Raw genomic sequence first — 24,113 nt, 5'->3', positions numbered from 1 at the left:
CCTTGACCATGTAGTCCTCCCTATAATATACACCCAGCTCCACTAACATGAATAATTTAACTGTCCATATCAAATCACTCAGAATCTAGTATATTTACAAAGTGCAAACAGGTTCACACGCTGAAGCCTCACCATCTGCTACAAACTGTCCTATACACAGGACCAAGACAACCCCAATCACAGCTAAAATCAGGACCAGGCCTTGCCAGGTAATGACACTACATTGTCACACACTGATACACCAATAGCCAGATGGTATTGAATACCTAACACCAGAACACATATTTTCATTTCCAGACTACATGCGCCGATATAATTCAGCTTTCATACTGTATCACTCAAAACTCCCACCATCAAACCAATGATCCTGAGAAAAATGTACATCCAGTCACTGTAAACTTCAGCTTCATTTTGGTCCCCCACCACTCACCCCTTTCACAAAGTTCCAGTGAATTATATATACTTCTCACCTTGTGTCTTGACAGAGACTATGAAGCTTGATGATTTTGAATTTCTTCGACTTCTCCTTCTTCAAGTGTACATCTTGATTTCAGTATTTCCTCACCATCATACTCCATATGATTCCCATCTTCACTAATAACAGGAATACTTCCCTTCATGACAGAAGATCTGGGTTTGTTTGTTAGCTGTTTCTGTGTTGTACCTTCCTGTGCTTAGCAACCTCCGTTATCGTTTTCCTTCATACTCTCCTCCATAGCGGCAGTAGTAGTAATATGTCAATCCTTCTTATCTCCTAAATGTGTGATTAAATGATTAGTGAAACTATATCACCACAGTAGTCTTGTCATCTACAACAGTAACAAAACAACCATTAATATTGACGAATGATGTCGCTTAGCTTGCTGTCCTCTTTTTGGGGTCGATGAGTGTGGGTTGCTTGCCTGGGTTACAAGGTCCCATATTATAGTCCTCGGAGGAGACCAGAGGCCACTTAAGACAGGTGGCTTCAAGGGGTCCACGATAGTCGTGAAGGGTTATATCACCTGAAGAAGCAAGTAACACATCATGTTGACATCCACTGCATGTCCAACTCTGAATAGGTTCCTAGTCATGTACCATGTGAGAAAGAGAGAGGGCATCAAAGCAAGAAACCCAGTCCTTTAGCATCATGGACATCTGACCAGGAGGGACAGCTTGATAGTCAAAAGGAGAAATACAGCTAGATAAACTTAAAAAAAAAGACAAAAAAAGCAGCAGTAGAGGTGCCGAGAGAAACCTGTATGGCAGAAGCCTACTTCCATCGAGTTGCATGTTTGTGGCACGTCTCCTCATCCAGCATACACATGTACAGTGGATATAAAAAGTTTACACACCCCTGTTAAAATGCCAGGTTTTTGTGATATAAAAAAATGAGACCACAATAAATAATTTCAAAACTTTTCCCACCTTTAATGTGACCTATAACTTCTACAATTCAATTAAAAAACAAACAAATCTGTTAGGGGAAAAAATATAAAAAATGTACAATACGCTGGTTGCATAAGTGTGCACACCCTTAAACTAATACTTTGTTGTGTGTGCACATCTTTAAACTAATACTTTGTTGAAGCACTTTTTTATTTAATTACTTCAGTCTTCTTGGGTAGGAGTCTATCAGCATGGCACATCTTGACTTGGCAATATTTGTCCACTCTTCCTTGCAAAAGCAATCCAAATCTGTCAGATTACTAGGCCATCTCTTATGCACAGCTCTCTTCAGGTCACCCCACAGATTTTCTATTGGATTTAGGTCTGGGCTCTGGCTGGGCCATTCCAAAACTTTAATTTTCTTCTGCTGAAGCCATTCTTTTCTTGAGTTGGATGTATGCTTGGGGTCATAGTCGTGTTGAAAGGTAAAATTCCTCTTCATCTTCAGCTTTCCAGCAGATGCCTGAAACTTTGGGCCAAAAGTGACTGGTATTTGGAACTGTTCATAATTCCCTCCACCTTGACTGAAGCCCCCGTTCCATCTGAAGAAAATCAACCCCAAAGCATGATACTGCCACCACCATGCTTTGCCGTGGGGATGGTGTTCTTTTGGAGATGCAAAGTGTTTTTACGCCAAACGTACCTTTTGGAATTGTGGCCAGAAAGTTCAACCTTGGTGTCATCAGACCATAACACATTTTCCCACATGCTTTTGGGAGACTTGATGTATTGTTTTGAAAATTTTAGCCAGGCCTGAATGTTTTTCTGTGTAAGAAAAGGCTTCTGTCTTGCAACCCTACCCCACAGGCTAGACATATGGAGAATACGGGAGATTGTTGTCGCAAGTAGTACACAACCAGTACTTGCCAGAAATTCCTGCAACCTCCTTCAGTGTTGCTGTAGGTCTCTTGGAGGGCCTCCCTGACCAGTCTTTGTCTTGACTTTTTATTAATTTTGGAGGGATGTCCAGTTCTTTGCAACGTCACTGTTGTCCCAGATTTTCTCCACTGTTTGATGACTGTCTTCACTGTGTTCCATGGTATATCCAATGCTGTGGAAATTTTTTTTACCCTTCTCCTGACTGATACCTTTCAATAATGAGATCCCTTTGATGCTTTGTATGCTCTGTGCGAACCATGGCTTTTGCTGTAGCAGGCAACTAAGTAAATGTCAGGAAAATCCTACTAGGACCACTGAACTTTATTTGGTGTTAATCAGAATGTCCTTAATTGATGGCAGGTGTGTACTCAAGAAGACTGAATGCTGTAATTAAATCAAAAGGTACTTCAAAGTATTAGTTTAAGGGTGTGCACACTTATGCAACCAGCTTATTGTACATTTTTTATTTTATTTATATTTTTCCCCTAACAGATTTGTTTGTTTTTCAATTGAATTGTACAGGTTATAGGTCACATTAAAGGTGGGAAAAGTTTTAAAATGATTTATTGTGGTCTCATTTTATATCACAAAAACCTGGCATTTTAACAGGGGTGTGTAAACGTTTTATATCCACTGTATAACCTGTAGTATAAGACAGCCATCTTTGTGGTCGTTTAAGACACCAAACACCTGCCATGATTCAGGTACATAAATCACATTCACAGCTCTAACATTTGGTCTTCTCCAAGTAGAAATACTACTCCTTTCACTACCAGTGACTTTTGGTAGCTACACTAGTTTTCCATCTAATCCAAACCAGCTTCACCTGTTTCTCTAACAGGCTGCTTGTCACTCTAACTAAAACCAATGTTGTGCATTTCATCACTAGAGGAAAGCTTCACAATCTGCCTCCACTGCAACGTCTTGATAATAATGGTAACTAAATTCCCAGTGCCACTGAACAAACCTATGTGGGGATAACTTCAGAAACTTCACTGACCTTTATTCAGCACAGAGACAAAACTGTGAGCAAAATGTTAACTTAGTTAAAACTATGCCATAAGATGACATGCCTGTTCTCTCCTGCATCAAGGTAAGCCATTGAATAAAATGTTTTATTACCCAAACTAGAACACTGTCTGCCTCTGCTCACTTTCCCACAATTATCAATGCTCAGGCTTTTCAGGCTGCATGTAACAAAATATGTACGTTTGCCTTTTGTACACATCCCAGACCTCATCAGTGCAACTTACTTTCAGGCTTAACCTGTCTGCCCACTAACTGCAGAGTCACTTTATTATTCCACACTCTGCTATATAAAAATTATTCCCCCCGGTCATTTTCCACCTTTATAATCTAGGTTTCATTTCAGGGAACAAAGCAGCCTGTACCTAGGTAGGCCTTGTTTCAAAACATCAGTAGGAGAAAGAGCCTTTTCAAAAGTCCAGAAGTCTAGTACCACCTATCAGCGAATTCGAACTACAGAACACACTCTAACCATTTAAGACTAAACTCAAAGAACACCTTAGAATTGAAGCAACCTGTGTCTGCTTCTAATATAACGAGTACAGTTACGTCCTGCTCACTGCTACCACATTAGCCAATACATTGAAGTGCTCAGGTCCATAAATATCATATCTACCTTTCAATCTTCTGTTCTTTCTCACTTTTGCATATGGTTTATATCTCTCTTTGATATTTATATAATAATTATCCATCCTTAAATAAAGTTTTTCACCTCATTACTCCACTTACCCTCCATCACTAACCTCTTTCTGACACCATCCAAGTGACACATCTCCACTGGCAACACCCTGTACTCTAGCTATGTCTCTAAAATTTGAAATTCTATCCCACTCACACTAAAGCAGCTTAGCTCTCAACAGCTAGTCAAATCTCATTTAAAATGTCACTTAGCAGACTACTAGCAATGCTGGTGTTCTGCCCCTGACTAACTGCCACTTGAGCTCTCTTTTGCAATTGCATTAGGACATCTCCATATTCTCTGTTTTCTCCTTTAGCCTGAAAATCATAATTAACTCCTTATTTAGCTGCATCTCCCCCATCATCTAGCCCCCCCCCCTCACTTTCTGTCTGCCTTATTCTTTTCAAGGATTCTGTATCAACAGTTTTGACATGTAACTGCTGTATCTGATGTGTAATCTCTCTGCCTTGTTGGCACTATAAACTGCATTTGATGTATAATGTCACATTTTTATTATTATTTTTTGGTTCTACAGTGTGTAATTCATTGTCAATATTTTATGCTGAGCTTTTCTCCCTGGGCGTCCACTGAAAATGGGCTCTGTGCCAGTCAGACTTTTCCCAGTAAACAAAAGCAATAAATAATCAATAAATAGATATATTGTGGTGTTTAAAAAATGCAATAGATCACTGTATATAGTTTTCTTATTCTTCTGGCTTGCTTACAATGTTCTATAGATATTCTATTTACCTTTAACTATAGTACAATGTAAACTTTTCTTTATATCTGGTAAGGACACATACTTGTATTCTCTGTTTAGTGTCCTGTATTTGTCTTACTGCCTCAGGTTGTGGTTTAAAAGAATCTTAGGACCAGACCACATATCTGGTTATCAAAATGAATAAAATAAATAAATAAATAAACTACACAAACATGCTTACCTGAAAGGTGAGTTCCCAATAATATATTGAACATTAGCCAAAACTTGTGAAACCAGTTGTAATGACAGTTCAACAATGGAGCATTAATTCTCTGTCTTCACAAAGTCTACACCGTCTGACCTGAGTTGTATCTTTCCTGTCTGTTTTGTTTCTCAGGAATAACTAGACGCTGCCCCAAGACCTAGTCTTTCAAATTCTGATATTAGTCCTAGAATACATCTCTGGAGCACATTGACTTAAAATTGACCATGTAGAATGGGAATTCATTCAAAAAGATTTGTAGGTAGAAACAGTTTGCACCTTTCTGGAGAGGGTCTACATCATATGAGCAAATTCCACAAATTGCGAACGCTCATAATATCGAATGTATCGGACCTCGAACTTCCTATTGTGGGGGGCTGTGCCCCCCACACCTCCCGCTAAATATATATTCCAACTCCGAAATCACACTACAGTGAGGAAAGAGCATATATCCCATTCTTCATTGTACCGCAATCTCAGAAAAAGCACTTCAAGGTCCAGTCGATATTATGAGCGTTCGCAATTTGTGCAATTCGCTCATATGATATAGACCTTCTGGAGATGCTTCATTTCACCAAAAATACAGGTACAGTAGATAGTTATAGAGTAAAGAGAACTGTTCGTACTTGTCCCTGTACACTCTGCTCTGAGGGATCTATTCACCCTGTCAGCTGACCACCTGCTAGCACTGTAAAATATTCCTCACTGCCTCACTTTTATTCTTTTATGCTCTACTGCTGGTGTCCAGAGTGGTGTCATCGTCTGGCCACCTTCAGATTATGACAGAAGAACAATGTATGTTTTCACACAAACATTGCTTTCAACATCTTACACTCCAAATAGTTATCCACACACCTTTGGCGCCTTGAGAGAGTAAGCGTCCAACCTATCTCATGCATATCAAGTGTCCTCAATTTAGTTCCTTGTGGAAAAGTTTCTGTTTAATCAGTTTACATCTTCTACTTTTTCAGAAGTCACCTCACTTCCAATCCAGTATACAACCAGTGCCGCAATGGAAATGGTCAAACTTCTTTCAGTTTCTAAATTCTCTGTAAGATGCTGTCGCAAAGAAAGCTCCTAATCTGACAGTTCTATAAATATTATAGGCCACCTTCCAGTGCAGCATTATTCAGGCATTCATCTGTATAAAATACCTAGGGGTAGCTCATCACCCTCAACTCAACTCCAGGCAAAATGCCTAAAATTTCACGTATTCTCTAAGCAAATTTTCCTTCTCAACTAAGTATATCATCATCTCATGTCATATATATATATATATATATATATATCTGTGTGTGTGTGTGTGTGTGCGCGTGTATATTTTTTTATTTTTTTGGGGGGGTTAGGATTTTGCCAATCAATAGAATATAATAAGTGAACTATTTGAAAAGAAAAATGTCTGTCACTGGCCACCCGTCTGGCCCCCACCAGATGGTATTACCAACCTGACATGTTCCATATGTAGAGTATGTAGGCCTCTAGCTGTTGCATCATACCCTCCCATCTGGTACTCCAGTGCCAGGGATGTTTGCTGAAAAGTGGTCATTGAGTGCAGTCAGGAGCTAAACCCTTCTGCCAACTGGTCTAATGGGATAGTAATTAATTAAGACAGATTTAAAATGTATTACATGCATGAAAAACATGTGTGGTATGTGCATGTAGCATATGAACTTTTGTATTGTGTTTAAGGGAAAGTGTTTGTTCTTCTGTGCTGCTCTATATAGTAATGGCAGCACAGTGGTGCAGCGGTTAATGTCACCTCACAACAAGAGGTTTACTGGTTCAATTCTTGGCTGGGGTGCCTTCTGTACAGAGTCTGCATGTCCTCCCTGCATTTGCGTGGGTTTCCTACGGGTACTCCATTTTCCTCCCACGTTCTAAAGACATGTCTGGAGCTTTTTTCAAAGGGTCTCTACTGAAAATAGGCTTTGTCCTAGTCAGACTTTCCTGGTCAACAAATGTTAAATAAATAATAGTCTTGATTACTTTAATTCCAACTTCACTTCACTCAGTAAATGCTGTATTGCAAAAGACATATTTCTCGGGCAAATGTGGACAGCTTGGCTCACCCATTCAGCTTTTCTCAACCTGTTAGACAAGTCGAAAATAAGTCCTACTTAACCAACAGCTAGTTTCATTTTTACACCACCCTTTTATCAAAAATGACTTACAGTTGTTCTGTGCTTTCATGAATTCTAGAAAATAAAGATCAGAAACAAAAGCAGATACAATACAAGCTTTTGAAATTCTGTGATGGATTATTTCAGACCTATTTAAGATCAAATGTCCTTTCCTTCCCAGTGGAGTTTATTGTTCAAAGAGCTTCTGTTTTCAGATTTTTTTTTCCATAATGGAGTTTAATTACATTTTATGTGTTGTACATTAACTGGGAAATAAATGGTGTACTTTTGCACAGAAAAAACAATGCAACAATGGCTTACTTAAGTGAAAAATGTTGTTCTTTCATAGGTCAGGGAACAAGATAGTACTCATTTCTGGTCAGAATATGTGTTCGCTTATTCCACATAGGCTTTCCTTTCAGATAAAATTGTAACGGAGATGACAATTCCCAAGATTAATCTGACAATGCTGTCTTCATTAGGTTGTTGAAATGAACAAAGCAGTTAAATGTAGTAAATATGAGTATTATTGCAGAGTTTTGTCAAGGTATATCACTAGGAAGACCTTTGAATTCAATGGCTTTATGTTTTAATAGACCAAAATTTGACAAACATACACTGCAGAGCACATAAACAGTACTACATTGTTCATGACTTTTAGATGCATTGTATCATGTGATACGTAGCAACTCAGAAGGGTGTGTCAAAAACTCAAGTGCACAAAGAAGGTGTTTTATACCTGTTATTTTCATTATGTAGGGGGCTATGATAGGTTTCCAATCATAACCAAGTTGTTATACATTTGAAAATGAATATCAACAAATTCATCTAGCAAGCAGAGTAAATGTAGCTTGAGAGGTGAATTTTAACATCTATTTCACCAACATATGGTCATGATCTGAGAGATCCAGTCATAATTCATTGTAGCACATAGAGCTTTACCTGTTCCATGAAAAAACTGTTACAGAGAGACAGACGGACAAAGTGTAGGAATGCTAAATGTTTTACAGCTTTGAGAGATGTAAATGCACTTTCTACTGCCACCCTTTTTGTAGTGCATGGAGCTTTTGCTGCCCTGATATATTACAAGCTACAGAGCAAAGAAAAAGAGTGAAAGTATGTTGCACCAGCAGCACAAAATCGTTTATCGCCAAGTTCTGCTTCACAGCCAGTGACCAGATGCAAAGCATAATTCTAGTCTTGTAGCAGCTTTAAAAGCTGTAATGCACTTCTCATTGCCACATGTAAAAAGAAGTGCGGTGATACAAAGTATATTACAGCTTTTAAAGCTTCTTTGCTTTCCTAACGATGTTCTCTGGTGCCTGCTGTTTATAGTCTATCATGAGACTATACTATAACGTGGTGAAAAGTACTTAAACAAATTTACTGCAGAAAGGTGCTTAACAAAAGTCACATTTCTCCTGATTTGGGAGAACAATCGTGGTACTCTGTGTACTACTTTTAATTTTGTTATATTAATTAGTGACTTTGATCATTTAACAAGAACCGTTTTAGATGATTGATTCCTTTGATTAATTGCAGAATGAGACATAGTGCAAACGATAATAGGCGTAAAACATTGTCTGCTTAGTAGAGTGCTTCCACTGTCTCCCTGTGTCAGCATAACATTTGCCAGTGCAAAGCAAATTAAAATGGAAAGCAAACACAGAACTGATGCATAGACTCAGAATCTTCAGCATATGCTTTAAACATTTGAAGGGAAGCTTTGTTGTCCATTGTGGTCTGCATGGAAGGCCTGTTTGCTACATCTCTGAAGAGAAGCAGACACAGCTCACCATAATTACTGTACCCAAAACCACTAACTGCCACAAACAATTTAATAGTCATCAACAAAACCACTGAACAAATATGCTTTACCCCATAACATCTAAAGTAATACGACAGCTATTACTGTCATGTAAACAAAATCATGACCATGGCTATCTAACACAACTTGTAAATAATGTTAACATTTTTGCTCTGTTCTTGCTGCAGTCTAACAATAACTGGTTTTCATTTTGTGCAACATTCAGGCTGACTGATATACTATGTACTCAACCTTTTTCTTGCTGAAAATGGTCATTTCATAGCACAGCTTATCTATTGTAAAAGTAGATGATTTCACCAGCCTTGGACATAAATGAACATTTAGATGTGATATCTATTTTTGGTATGTTTTGCAGTTACATATCTGACAATTGCAGCTTGTAGATATGACTTTACCCAGAATAAGTCACAGTCTCTTTCTGTATACCTGTGAGGTTGTGTTAAAACAAACATATGTCTGTGTATGTAACTCTATATTCTGTTCATAACTCTGAACTGTACAGATTTTTGCAGAATGTCCAGATTTGTGTCATATTTTTGGTTCACTTTTCACAAAATTGTGTTTTTTAAGATGTCATTAGCAAATTATTGATGATTGAAGTCAGAAAATAATGACAGACGTTTGAGTTTCAGACTTCACACCCTGCAGAAAATTCATGATAATACAAAACCTGTTCTATCAAGTTTCTAAGTTTGTAAGAGCAGTATATTTAAATATTGTCCCTATTTTTGGGCCTTTGTCTACCCATTATTTATAGTTTTGTCCAAAGTTCCTGCTGTAAGAGGTATGATTCTGTTTTCCTTTTCAGCCTTTCTCATGGATAAAAAAAGGATCAGTATACTTACCTGGTTACAAAAAAACATAATAAAATAAAAAAACAAGCAACAATTCAAGTAAGCCAGGCAACTATTCAGTATTTGTGTTATTGTGTTATATTTCTACAGGGAAGCATTGTGTTCACAACACAACATTTGTTGAGCCATAAAGAACAGACAAGTGTCATTCTTGTAAGCTATCACATACCATTTGCTAACGGAGATTTCACAGCCATTTCCTGGCATTTTAATGCCTCTCCTTTTTTTTGGTGCAGTGGAATATTTGGGTAAAGGAGCATGAGGAGCATCATATCCATGTATCAGAAAGTGTCACAACGATCACATGATGCACAACTGCTATTAACGTCTTGGTGACTGTATTCTCTGACATAGGCATCTGCTAATGAGCTTAATCTCAAGCACTTGGCATGTATAGTGGGCCTGTAACTCAATTCTCTGATGTAAAGGCAGTGGCTTCCCCTAACAGATGTACTGTTGAGCACTCACCCTGGGGTTAGTTGGAAGGCAACACTGTAACTGGGGAGGAACAAAATGCCTTTGAGATGGTGCTGAGTATGCAGTCTAATGATGTATATTCTTCCCACCAAAAGAAATTATTGCCAGAATGTTTCTGTCTTTCCACTCATATACCTTTTAAACCTTCTCCACCTAAACTATTATGCTATTTCTCTGCCTCATACATCAAAACCATCAGCCTTCCTTCCCACTATGAACAGCCTTCCTAACATGTTAATAAGATCACAGAGAGATTTGACTGTGTAACTGTGGAACTAGAAAGGATCTATTTCCCTTCTAACGTAAGCTGCCATTGTATCCAGTACTGAGTTACAATGTACCACAGTATTTTTCGTCTATGTGTTGCCTTTGTGCTAGATGATGCCATTGTCTTGTTTGTGGACATTACTCTTACATTTTGCATTTTCACCCTCAGTTTGTGATATATTCAAAGGATTTTCCAAACCAGGCTGGAAATTTTTAGAAAACAGATGTTCAACCTAGCACACAATATTTATCTGTGAGACTGGTAACCCAAAGTCAGAGGACCAACAGTAGTAAAGGCAGGTAGAAGATGTACCATCTGTCTAGGATGATGGGTGTTTTCCAGCTAGGCATGCAGTGCCACCTAGTGGTGCTTTGTTGTATTACTTTTTCTGGGTGCAGGTTACTAAAAATGAAATGAGAAAATGACATTGGTGAGAAGACTGTCTTCAAGACAGCATCTGCTTCTGTAGCACACACAAAAAAAAGAGAGAGCAGGTGATGCAGGAAATTTTGCAGCTCATTGCTTCCCCAGAAAGCCTAGAAGCAGTCTAATTCTGAAATCTAGAAAACACCCACAAGGTACTCTACAGATACTAAGTGATTGTGCCTTCTGATTCATTAGGGCGAGGAAGAAGGAACTAATATTACACAGCATAAATGTGTAACCTGCAGCGTGAAAAGTATCACGTTTGTGTAATGAAAATATATGTTTGGATCCTTTTAGACTGGCAATGACTTTTGTAATTTAAGTTGCACTCGACATTAAACAACTGCAGTTTGATATTGAATAAAGGAATGGGGATGACTCAGGAAGAGACAGGGAAGATTCAACACATAGTGCATTCATGCTTGTCCACATGGGTGTGTATCTGTGTGTCTGGGCGTATGTTTATGCACAAATGTACAGTGTGTGTGTGTGTGTGTATATATATATATATATATATGTGTGTGTGTGTGTGTGTATATGTATATATATGTGTGTGTGTGTGTGTGTGTGTGTGTGTGTGTGTGTGTGTGTGTGTGTGTGTGTGTATATATATATATATATATATATATATATATATATATATATATATATATATATATGTGTGTGTGTATATATATATATATATGTGTGTGTGTGTGTGTGTGTCTGTATATGTATGTGTATATATATATATATATATATATATATATATATATATATATATATATATATATATATATATATATATATATATATATGTGTGTGTGTGTGTGTCTGTATATATATATATATATATATATATATATATATATATATATATATATATATATATATATGTGTGTGTGTATGTGTGTATATATATATATATATATATATATATATATATATATATATATATATATATATATATATATAGAATGTTTGTGTGTGTGTGTATATCTATATCTATATATCTATATATATATATATATATATATATATATATATATATCTATAGCGAGAGAGAGAGAAATTTTTTAAGTGCTGCAAGTATATCACAGCTTTGTCAGTGAACTAGCCGTATATCTCACAATAGTAAGTGTACCTCTACACAGAATTCAGATGTATAAAGTTCAGATTTGCAATGAATTTCAGAGAAAAGCATGCTAGTTTTCATAGTAGAGACCATAATTCTCAACTGTCCAGATTCTCACAGATTGTCCAGATTTTTGCCTTACATTTTTGGTTTGTTCCTAAAAATTTGTGGATTTCTGGCAAATCACTGAAAACTGGTATCACTAAACAATGCAATACATTTGAGTTTCAGACTTCATACCTTTCAGAAAATGCATGTCAATGCAAACCCTGTTATTCTAGCAACATTTTAAGTTTCTATGAGCAATACTTAAAATCTGTCCCTGTTTTTAGGCCTTTCTCTCGCCATTATTTTAGGCTTTGCTCAGATTTCTTGTGCTAATAGGTTGAAAGTTATGATGGGGACCATACAATCAGGTACTGTGCTTAAGTGCGTTTATAATGTACACTTTGTAGTAATGGCATAATTATGTAAAGGGGGAATTGTTGGGTATGTCTGCCCTATTTTTCCTTTGGAGCAGGAATTTAGGAGGTTTTACAAGGTGGAAGAAATTCATTCCTCTATCCATATATATTTTTTAATAGGTGGTAAGACTTCATCAAAACTATTAATTTTAAAATACATAGAATGGATGCCGTTCACAGCATGGAAACAAAACAGTTTGATTGGTTCACACCGAAATCCATGAGAAGAGAGACTGGAAGAGTTTCAGCTTTACAACAAGTATAAAGAAGGTAAGGAAGAAGACATGACAGAGATGTCATGCCTATTAAATCTGGTGGACTTTTTGAGAGGGTCACCAAAGCATTAATGAGGGTAAGAATGCACACAGCTTACCTCAACCTGGCCAAGGATTTTGATACAGTACCCCACTCGGGCATTATAGAAAAGCTCATTAATTTAGGTATAATCCTTTTTATCACCTGCTGAGTAGCCAACTGACACACTGATAAAACCCAGGAGGTCAGAATTGGTGAGGTCACCTCCACCAAGAGGTCAGTTGGTATCGGAGTCTCTCAAGGCTTGGTACTGAGCCTACTTTTGTTTTTGGCATCTGATTCTCTGAAATGGAAGCAAATGTTGATGGTTTATGGCTGTCTAAGTTTGCAGATGATTGCAAGCTGGGGGTTATCATCAACTCCCCTGCAGACACTAGTATTTTTCAAAAAGGTCTATCTCTTACTAACAAATGGTGCCAAAGCCATGGTCTTAAGCTCAGTGCTAAGAAGTACATAATTATACCCTTTTGGAAGTCGACCATCCCGGCTAATTACCATGTTGATAATTTGCTCCTAGCAGTCGACCCAGTGGTCAGGGATTTGGATATGTAGAGTAGCCCTACCTTCAACCATCACATGGCCACCGTGCTGAGGAAATCCTTTTGTATTGCACAATTTGTAAGAAAGGGCATGGCATCTAGGTCCATAGAAGTCATTATCCTTCTGCACTCCGACCTTATCAGACCAGTCATAGAGTACAATGCCCCCTTTGGTATGTACCTGACTAGACATATGCAGCAACTAGAGCAACCTTAGAGGTTTCTTACAAGTGGAATACAAGGTACATTTCCCTCTATCAGTCTCCATAGATTGTTGAGGGGTGATCTATACCTGGCATCGGCAAACCCCACATTTATGAATCTCTAAGTCAAAGAGAATGAGAAATACAAGGTCTAGTGACCTGAATTTTATCTGTGACTTAAACAGAACATGTTGGAGAGACAGATATGTGTCCCATAGACTGCTCCTCCCATGGAACAGGCTTTCCATCCATGTGAAGCTGAGTTTGTCTGTTAAACAATATAAGTATAACCTAGACCAGTGGATGGGGAATAGGGAATTTACACCGTGCCTGGCACCCATATCCCTTATAGCCAGATGTAGCTTTTAAAGGCCTGGCCCTTAGTGTCCTGTTTGGATACAGGGCATCATTATTCTTTTGGGAAAACTTGGCCAGACTTAGGAAGCCCTCCAGGTTTGTTAGCTTCGTAGCAGTTTATGAATCTGTGAATCTATACTATCAGTGTCCAAGTTGTGGCCATTTTTACTTTCTTTCCAAAAATAAAAGTATGAGAAGAAGAGAACAGCTTGTGGAAGACAGAGAGACGTCGTTTCACTGAAACGCAGGCGGATTATTGAGACACCCTTCCTGAAGAAGTGCTCAATTCAGAAATTCGGTAGCGCACCCGTAGGGATATTAGATGTAAAATAATAAAATAAATAAATAAAACGTGTTGGTAAGTAGGCTCTACAATTTATCCAATATGTTGGCACGTGTGTAGAATAAGCTGGTCAGTCAGTCTTTATCTGCCATCCACATCCATATTTGTAAACAAGGAATACAATTTCGTAATGTATCATGTACTACTAGATGTAGTTTTACTTTGCATTCTACATTCAGTAACATACCACAGGTTTCATGACATGTCACAGCTGGTTGTATCTTACCATTACATTTTCTAATATGAAGTCTTAGGTTGCCTTCTGTAGTAGGAAGTGCACCTTTGCATTCTCCAGTGAAATGTGATGTTTACACTGCATTTCACAGTGAAAAGTACAGTTTTATGTTGTATTCAGTAGTACACACCAAATTTTATGGACACTTTTGTGACTCAACTCAATGCAGAGTTGCACCCCTTTTGAGCATCACTGCTACATGGGGAAAGTCCTCTTTTCTTGATTTACAGTGACTATAGATTGATTATATTAACTAATGTGGTAGAGGAGGCGAATCCACTATCTTCCCCTATTCTGATTCTACAGTTAAATGTTAACTTTAATCCCATGCAGGAAATGGGTGCTAGTCATTCATGATTGTGACAGGAAGCCATTGCATTCAGTAGTGCAAATTATTTTGTGCCATATTGCACTTCTGTACATAAGCAGGTAAAACATAATTTTGTTCCAAAGCAGATGACCAGATCTCCATTTCTGTTATACTGCACAATAACTTGCAGTATGAAAAGTATCACATTTATGTGAAGAAAATTTGAATTCTTGTAGACTAGCAGTGACAGTGGCAGTTTAGGTTGCATTAGACATTAAACAACTGCAGTTTGATACTGAAAAAATTGCACATAAAGCCACTGCGTTATGACTACACCTGCAGTTTGTGCTGGATAACTGAATGCTGTAGTTTCACTACATTTGATGGAAAGATGTAGGTTGAGACCCTATTGGAGGCTCAGTCATATCTCTCAACTGTCCAGATATTTGCCTCATATTTTGATCCGTTTTTCATAAAATTGTGGTTTTCTGGCAAATTAGTGGCAAATCATGTTAGAAAATAATGACATACATTTGAGTTTCAGACTTCATACAATTCACAAAACTCATGATAATGCAAAACCTGTTATTCTGTCAACTGTCTAAGTTTATAAGAGCATTATTTAACACTTGTCCCTATTTTTGGGCCTTTGCCCAACTTTTATTAATGGCTTTGTCCAGATTTTTTTCTCTAAGAGGTTGAGAGGTATGTTGGAGAGTAACATCTTATTTGTAATATCGCATCAGTTAGAACTGTAGTTTTAGAGCATATAAGATGATCAGAATTACAGCATAATTTAGTTATGGCTGCAGTTTACGTGTACTTCAGTTTCTTAGTTTCATATCCTTGTAGTGTTGTAGGTTGTTGTGTTCCTGCACCACCCTGCTGTCAGCTCTAAAACATCTCACAGTAGGAGACTGCCTTAAGCCAGTGTGGGGGGTATGACCACTGTAAAATGTTCCTTAGTCTTGACAGAAGCATGTCAGAGGCATGACATTTTCAGCACCATTTCCCCTTTGACCTTATGGGTAGTACTGTACGTCAGTTCACCAGCAGGCTTGTTATTTTCCTACTGTTCCCACCAATTCTTTGGCTGCTGCAGATGCCATTTTCCACACTCTTGCATTCTCAGCCTCTTCGATTTCCTTATAATCATGGCTCATTCACATTTTTCTGAGGGTGGTAACCATTATGAGCAGCTCAGAAGTGACTCTCTGGAATGAGAAGCAAGTGTTTCTTCAGTTCCCACAGAAGTATCTTTTTTTGGCCAGTTAAGCAGTACTACAGTCACGTGCACATCTCAAAATGTATAATACGGAAGGGTGCAGAGATCTTAACTTTATTTTTAGTTACAAGGTTGTTACATTTAACACCTTATCTCGGCTTACCCTTCCAGAGTAATTAATTGCCCTAGGTAAAGGATAATGGGCTTCAGATACCCACCTACCCAGTCCTCAGGATTTCTAACTGCAGAACATGCAAAACAAGCATAGTTGCATGCACATTATATTTCAGAAAGAATAGTAAAACAGAGTTGAGCTGTTGTATTTCAGACCAAATCTAAGTAGTACTTAGCTATGTACATGTACAGCAGAGACAAACACACACACAAACACATGTAGATATGTATATCTAGGTGTGTATGGTGTATGCACTTGTTTCCAGCTTCCAAATTATCACTGCTTTATTAAACTTCATAGAAGAAGGCTGTCCTACCAATAGAATTTAACAAAATAAAAAAGTCCATGTGGCCATAAGATCTTTGTTGGTTTGTAATTAAAATATAAAAGTCATTGGGAGATGATTGACCCACTGATATAGTCATCAATCCAGACCACTGACTCGGATTCAGCTAATATCCTAGGTAGTTGAGAATCAGCCATGTAGTTGGATCAAGTGACCTATAACCAGTTCTTCTTCCTCAGGGTTTGGCAATTTTTTTCACTGGCTTCTGTGAATAAAGAATTTTAGGATGTAAGGATAATGGAGAAGATCATGAGACAGAGCGCGCGTGTGTGTATGTGTGTGTGTGTGTGTGTGTGTGTGTGTGTGTGTGTGTGTGTGTGTGTGTGTGTGTGTGTGTGTGTGTGTGTGTTCACTTGTGTGTACTGAGATAATTACTTCAATGCATAAAGATGCCAGTGAAAACTGCATTGTATGCTGGGATACTTTCCAGACCAAGGAGAGTTATGGCTATATAAAGACAATGTTGTTGTTGTTGTTGTGTCTTTCAGCTTTTCCCGGTTAGTGGTCACCACAGCGGAACTCCGGTCCGCTAATGATTGGCAGTAGATTTTTACGTGCCGAGTTGCCAGCCCTGACGCACATTCTTCAACAAAGGTACGCCCATTCACGCATGTCTCCACACAGAAAACACTTTAGCTGAGAATCGAACAGGACAATGTCTTACTGTGAGGTGACAACGCTACCGCAGCACCAATCCCAAACTTAATTCCTATGATGAACTAGAAAACTACCAAGCTGCTAGCACCTGCTTCTATCCACTAAGATGCATTCTGTCTATTCTCCTGTGTAGGTGAGTCTGCACTTCACTGGAGTATGAAGCTACAGCAACTATCTCAACTGTCCCATTTCACAAAACATTCCTGATTCTGCATCATATTTTTTTGCCTCGTTCCTCGTAACATGTTTGGTTCTCTTGTAAGTTACTGTGGATTACAATCAATCAGTAATACCAGGCGTTACAATTTCATACTTCTTTCTTCATATTTCTTATTAAGTACATGTTGTCCCTGATCTGGGCCTTTGTTCCCCCAATTATTTCTGGCCCTGTCCAAAATTCTTGAGCACAGACATTGAGTGGCCTGATCCATAAAATAAAGGAGGGAAACAAACAGTCTAAGGAAGGCAGGCTGTGGTTTGTGACCTCATGTCAGATGAAAGGTGAAAGGCTGAATTAGATGCAAAAAATACCTTTATAGTTTACTGCAAATCCTTGAACTCCGTTTTCTGAAGAGGTGCATCTTTGTAATGCTCTGTGTGAAACTGTTAGTCTTTCTTAGGTTCACATATTGTACTCTGTACGTCTGTGTGCCCTATACTTAGAAATTTTTGTCTAACTTAGTGGACCTTGGCTGCACTGTGCACATTTTGATAGATTTTTTACCCAATGACCTCTTGGTGGTGGTTATTACTGCCTCTTAACTATATAAGCTGGGGTCTGCTATCAAAATGTTACTGAACTGCCATTTAAATGGCATAACAACTTTATAACAGTACATGAAAATGCATTTTTGAAAGGTTTTGTTTTAAAACACAGATAGGAAAATTAGCTGTCACATGTAAGGAAAAGTGATGCAAAGTTAATGTCACCATGAGTATAAAATTCATATTGTCATGTTACATAGTAAGATTACTGGATCCATAATCGTATTATATCATTAGTTTATTCCACTAAACATTTTTGTATACTTTTATTTTAGTCTTAAAATTTAAACTATTTTCTAGGAATGAATGCAAAGCTGTTTTTTTCCCTGACCTTTTTGGTTTTAAATACCAAGTAATAAATCGGAGGTAAAGGATGGAATAAAATGGTGTGTATCCTGAGATGTTTCAAATACCTTAGGTGTAGGTTACTGTAGAGATCTTGAGGTCAATATACAGGGCATTTACTAAGGGCTTCCCAAGCTAAAATGTATCTAAGGTCACATTTTAAACACTCCACAAATTATTTCATTATATACAATACTTGATGTGTCCTTTTCACAATTACAGATACTGAATTAAAAAGATATTTGTCTCATACATCATCATGCAGTGGCTACACATGGTACCCTCACATTATTACCAATGGGACATAAAATGCAGAGTGAGAAAAGCTTAGCATGTTAGCCATAATTGCCAGACAATTGTCATAGCTATCAGTTGTTGAGTTTCCTTGTGAAAAAAAAGTCCATTGCTATGTATCACTTATGTTTGTTGCAAATTTGCATACAAAAGTATTATAATCATTTTTTTTGCTTGTTTTGATAGTTCAAACGAATGTTGAACCGTGAGCTGACCCATCTCTCTGAAATGAGCCGCTCTGGAAACCAGGTCTCAGAATACATCTCTAGCACGTTTTTAGGTAAGTCCTAGGAAATGAAACCAGATATAGAAGTATATGTTAACCAGCACTGATCAAAATGCCCAATTCCCAGCTCAGCCTAGAAGAATGCAACAAAACCTTATACTATTGTCATTCAGACAAAAATTGGTATGATTGATGTGTGTGTGTGTGTATGTGTGTGTGTGTGTGTATATATATATATATATATATATATATATATATATATATATATATATATATATATGTATATATATATGTATTAGGGAAGCCAGGAGTACCGTATATATTTTAGTTTCACTTCAGAGTATATTGACATAATGAAGCATAAAAGATTCTGAATTAAAGAATAGTACAAAATCTTTGCTCTAATGTGATTTAGTTTTCCAAAATATCCCAGTGACTGATGTGATTCAAATTCTGAGATGTTAAATGTCATTTTAAATCATTACATCCAGACTTGTGTATCACTAAATGGATCTCTGTGGAACTTAGGTTATGAAAAGTAAGTGGCAGAGAAAATGTGTATCACCATTCAATCCTTCCACGATAACTGACCATAAAAGGATTTACTACGCTTAGCATCTGTCTGAAAAGGGGGGCCAAAATGTATGCATTCTTTTATGAATTTCTACTGTTTGATTACCTCTTTCAGATTCACTTGGATTAAATCAAAAGTACTAATTTCATGCTGAATACAGCTGACAGATTATGCCGTGGAGGTGCAGCTTTGGTATAGCACAGTAACATACTGTCAAAAAACTAACGGCAAGTAGAAATGGATCAACTTACAACTTCAAGATTGAACTAGTTTTTGCTGAGGGAAGATGAAGACAATTCACCTGTAAAAGTTGCATCCACCTGTTTCACGACTGCTGCCTCATGTTCTTCTCCATTATCAATTTTCTGTGGAAGATTAATGAAGAATTGCGGTCCTGTTTTTATTATTTTTCACATCTTATTTAACATAGCATAGCTTTTTGTTCTCGTAGATTCAGAGATTCATAGAGTTTACAAGACAAGGTCAGTCCATAGACCATAATTACCTTGGTAATTCCTACCCTTATAGAGTACCTTCTGCCTCGAGGTGGGCAAAACTAGTCAGGCCCATGATCAAGGTTTGGATTAAAGGGTATCATAACATGTAATAGAAAATTATTCCAGGGACTGGGGAAGCAGTGGGTAATAAATCTGTATCTGCTTGTTGATGGAGTCTTTGGTTTAAGTTTTTGCAAAGCCGTTTGTTTTGTGGAGGTGTAGTTACTCAAGGCGAGTTGGGTCCTAAACATCAAGGAATTTTATTCATAAATCTCTATGCAGGAGTCTGTAATAAACAGAATGTGTGGTTGAACTTCAAGCTGAATGCAGATCAAGTAACTTTGTAAAGGCCATTTAACCAACTTACTCCAAAGAGTTTACTGGTGTGCTTAATTTAAGAAGTAATAATCAAGTAAGCTAGGAAAATGAGTAGAGCTGGCTTTTTGTGATCCAAGATTTGAGCATTGCAAGGCTGGTTGAGGCAGAACAAATGTATCTAAAATTTCACAACCAGGAAAAAAGGAAAACTAAGTGTACAGATTTGTCCTGTTGAAGGCATTGGAGCAGAATTTATCAATGTGGGAACATCCTCTTTTGGAAAACAGAAGACTAGCCCTGGACAGAGTTTCTGGCAAGCTTGCATGAAAACATCACAGTAATATGGTGAATTCATTTTCCAAGGCGCCAGTAGGACCATTGCTACATGCACTAGCCATTGGATCTGGAGACCCTGCTCAAAAAAAAAAAAAGAGAAATTAAAAAGAATTATGATTTCAAAACTAACTTAGTTAAATTGATTTCTCTGGCTACTAGATACCACATACCATGGTGATGTGGTGCAAAACTTTAAAAAGACACTAGTAAATCACTTTAACATGGTTCAAATAGCACTTTGATCAATTGATTAACTGTTAAACTCTTAGAATGCGTGAGATTAGGTCTGTACTTTCCATACAGGCCTATTAATGCACTGGAGACATGAAATTAGGTCTGTGTTTTCCATACTGCCTATTAATGCACTGGAGATGACACATGTTTAAACTGAACAGGGCGCTGTTAAGAAAACACACGAGCTTGTAGGCAGCAATATATATTTAATATAAGGTAACTGGGCACCTTGCCTTTAACAGAGTAAGGAAATATAAGGGGCTGTTTTCATTTTAAATAATGTAATTGTTCAGGCCCCTGTGTGTCGGCAATGGTGCTGAGAAATCAGTAGGTTTTCCATAATGTCTTGTGCAAAAATGGGATGAGCATATTTTTAAACTGATAGAGGATAGAGCAAATACAAAGGCTCATAAATATGGTTAGCATGAAAGAGATAGTAGTTGCTTTTTTATAGCTATGAATGCATAGTTACTGTATCCTTTAATTTATGCAATGAAGTAGTCCAGCATTTTTAAGAGATATGTTCAAATGTATACATAGGAATACAATAGTTCAAAGCAGCACTGCACTTTAATGCTTTATTGCTAAATTCATTCTATTTTACTTTTTTTTTCCTCATCAGAAGTTCTTTAATTTATTAATACTGTGCTGGATGTATATGATAGCTCAGCCTATCATTTGAAATAACCAGCTCCATTGTGCATCTCTCTTTTATATATATATATATATATATATATATATGTTTTTTGGTCTCCTCAGACCTCTTTTTTTATTGACCTAGCCTCCAGTACCCAATGTCCACTCTTCGTCTACCAGCTATCCAATCATGAACCCTGAGGATGTCTTTGGGGCTGGGCTACCATTGGAAGGGATTTTATATATGATGTACCCATCCCTTTCCTCACCACTCCCCTCCTTGGACCACACCTCCCCTTTGGAAGTGTATTAACAAGCATTCTCCCACCTTGGATCGGCACAACCATATCTTCCCTGCACTGCTCTGTTAGTCATCTGAGCCGCTAATTGATCCCAGGTCAACTAGGCTGTAGTCAGGACTTTATCCCTCTATGCCACTGGAGTGCCCACATTATTCCTGTCTTTATATCATCAACACTGTGATGTCACTCTGACATCATGAATGATTGACCTGGCAACTTTTGAGTAGGTTTTGCTAGGCAGCAATGATAATGTCACATTCAGTGAGGTTACACTGCCCACAGATTAATGAAGAATAGTAAACCTAGATATGACAGCTGACAAACAAAGCACTGCGGCACTCAGTCTACTAATGTCACCTGAACAGTTCCCATGATTAATCAGCAAAGGCATGAAGTAAAGTTTGTTTGTGTCTTTCGGCTTTTCCTGGTTAGGGGTCGCCACAGTGGAACTCCGGTCCGCTAATGATTGGCAGTAGATTTTTACGTGCCGAGTTGCCAGCCCTGACGCACTACCTTCAAAGAAGGTACGCCCATTCACGAATGTCTCCACACAGAAGGCGCTCTAGCTAAGAATCGAACAGGGCAACGTCTTACTGTGAGGCGACAACGCTACTGCAGTACCACCAACGCAGTTAAAGGCATGAAGTAAAGTACATTAAGGAAAACCAGTGCCTGTCTGCTTTAGAAATATGATAATTTTGCATGGTATGCCAACATTTTAATTTTCTAAAGTAAAGGATTGAGGGTTATAACAGTCAATGCTTGTCAGTGGTGAAACTGACCAAATACATTTCTTTTCAAGACTGAAAAATAAAATAAGATGAAATTTGAAGTTAAATGAATCAGTCTTTTGTGTTTCCCTATGCTTTTCATTGTTTGATGTATTTAGGTAAAAATATATTAATAACATTTCCCTTTTAGACCATTTGACTTAATCGAATCTGTTTACTGTTGACCATATCATTTTAGTTTCTTAGGTATTTGCATATGTTAGAACTGTGCACTAATAGTGCATTTTTGCTAATGTTTGCCAGAGTCATGGCAGCATGGGATCATCCATTAATGAATATATAAATAAAGACTTCGGGCAGCCCTGAAGCAGTAACAAAGGTATACAAGAGGAATCTGTTTTAAAGATCTATTCCTCCAAAAAATATCCACACACTAGACAACTAAAAATAGACTGAGAACAGCTGACTTATGATATATCCCATATTTAAGCAAAAACCGTTACTTGATATGAATATTCTGGCAATTGAACTCAGAATTTTGTTTTTAAGATCACAACTGACATCACTGTGAAAAGTAACACCACATCCCGCTGGCCTTATTCTGTTTCAATGGCAGCTGTCAGATTTTCTTGCATGTAACATGGAAAAGGAACTTAATTATAACAGAAGATAAGCTGCAATATGGCTACAGAAGTCATAGGAAAGAAGATTTGTAATTAGTCCTATTCTTTGACACACGTGTGAATAGCAATGAATTCTATGGTTATTTTTGTATTTCTTGTGCAGTTGCAGTCTCTGTGTCGATTAGCATTTGTGTTCTTAGCTCAGACTTGTTAAAGGAATAGGCTGTGAAACTAGTGGCTGTTGGGAACAAATGAGCTTGTTTGTGCAACCAGAAGTGTTTCCTTTAAATAACAGCAGTGTGTTTCATTTCTGCTAAACCCATGTGGTGTCTTGATGCTCAAAGTGTCACAGTTTGCAAACATGGTTAGTCAGAAGCCTGAATTCGAAGCATTTCATTTTGGAAGGATGTCAGTTCTTAAAATAAGGTAGCTTCCAGAAATAGAACAGTATTGCTTATTGTAGTATATAACATTTATTTATTTTATTTGAAAGATGCTAACAATGTATTCCCACTGAGCCCATGGTCCATTTTTCTATGAGACCATGGAGGGGTAAACTTTCCCACACTAAATATGTACAAATGCAAATACATAAATACCAATAGAAAAGTTTTCAGCATCATTATAAAGTAAAATGCCAATAGAATAATAATAACTTCTAATGAAGCAATAATATGCACAGATACATCTATATCAAGTATTATTAAAATATATATTCTGTTTCTGGATGGTATTATGATTGCTTTGATATGTGAGTACTTTGACATATTCTAATCATAATGCAGATATTGCTTAAATATGGGCTGTATCTTAAGTCAGCAGGTAAATATCCTAAAATGTGAAATGATTTGTAGGTCTGGATTTATATATACTCTCCCCCAAAATGTATACACACTTTCCTCTGAAATACGCACTGCCTTTATTGAAACTGTTCCTCCTAAACCATTAGCATCGAGCTGTCATCTACTTGTCCTTGGTACATATCTGAACAACTAGACAGTG

General features: G+C 37.5%; 1 protein-coding gene across 4 annotated transcripts in view; it reads left to right on the top strand.

The window, feature by feature from the left end:
• PDE4A (phosphodiesterase 4A) overlaps positions 1-24,113 on the top strand; it is a 1,515,730-nt gene that overhangs the window by 1,423,619 nt on the left and 67,998 nt on the right. For all 4 annotated transcript variants that reach the window (XM_044084565.1, XM_044084567.1, XM_044084568.1 and 1 more), the window contains one exon: positions 18,821-18,914. In XM_044084565.1, coding sequence (XP_043940500.1) covers positions 18,821-18,914 — 94 coding nt within the window. The remainder of the gene's footprint in view (positions 1-18,820; positions 18,915-24,113) is intronic.

This window comes from Protopterus annectens, chromosome 9.part0 (assembly GCF_019279795.1).
Source record: "Protopterus annectens isolate FY-2018-M chromosome 9.part0, PAN1.0, whole genome shotgun sequence".
Taxonomy (NCBI): Eukaryota; Metazoa; Chordata; order Ceratodontiformes; family Protopteridae; genus Protopterus; species Protopterus annectens.
Note: the sequence above shows the minus strand (reverse complement) of the source record. Positions and strands in the feature narration are given on the sequence as shown.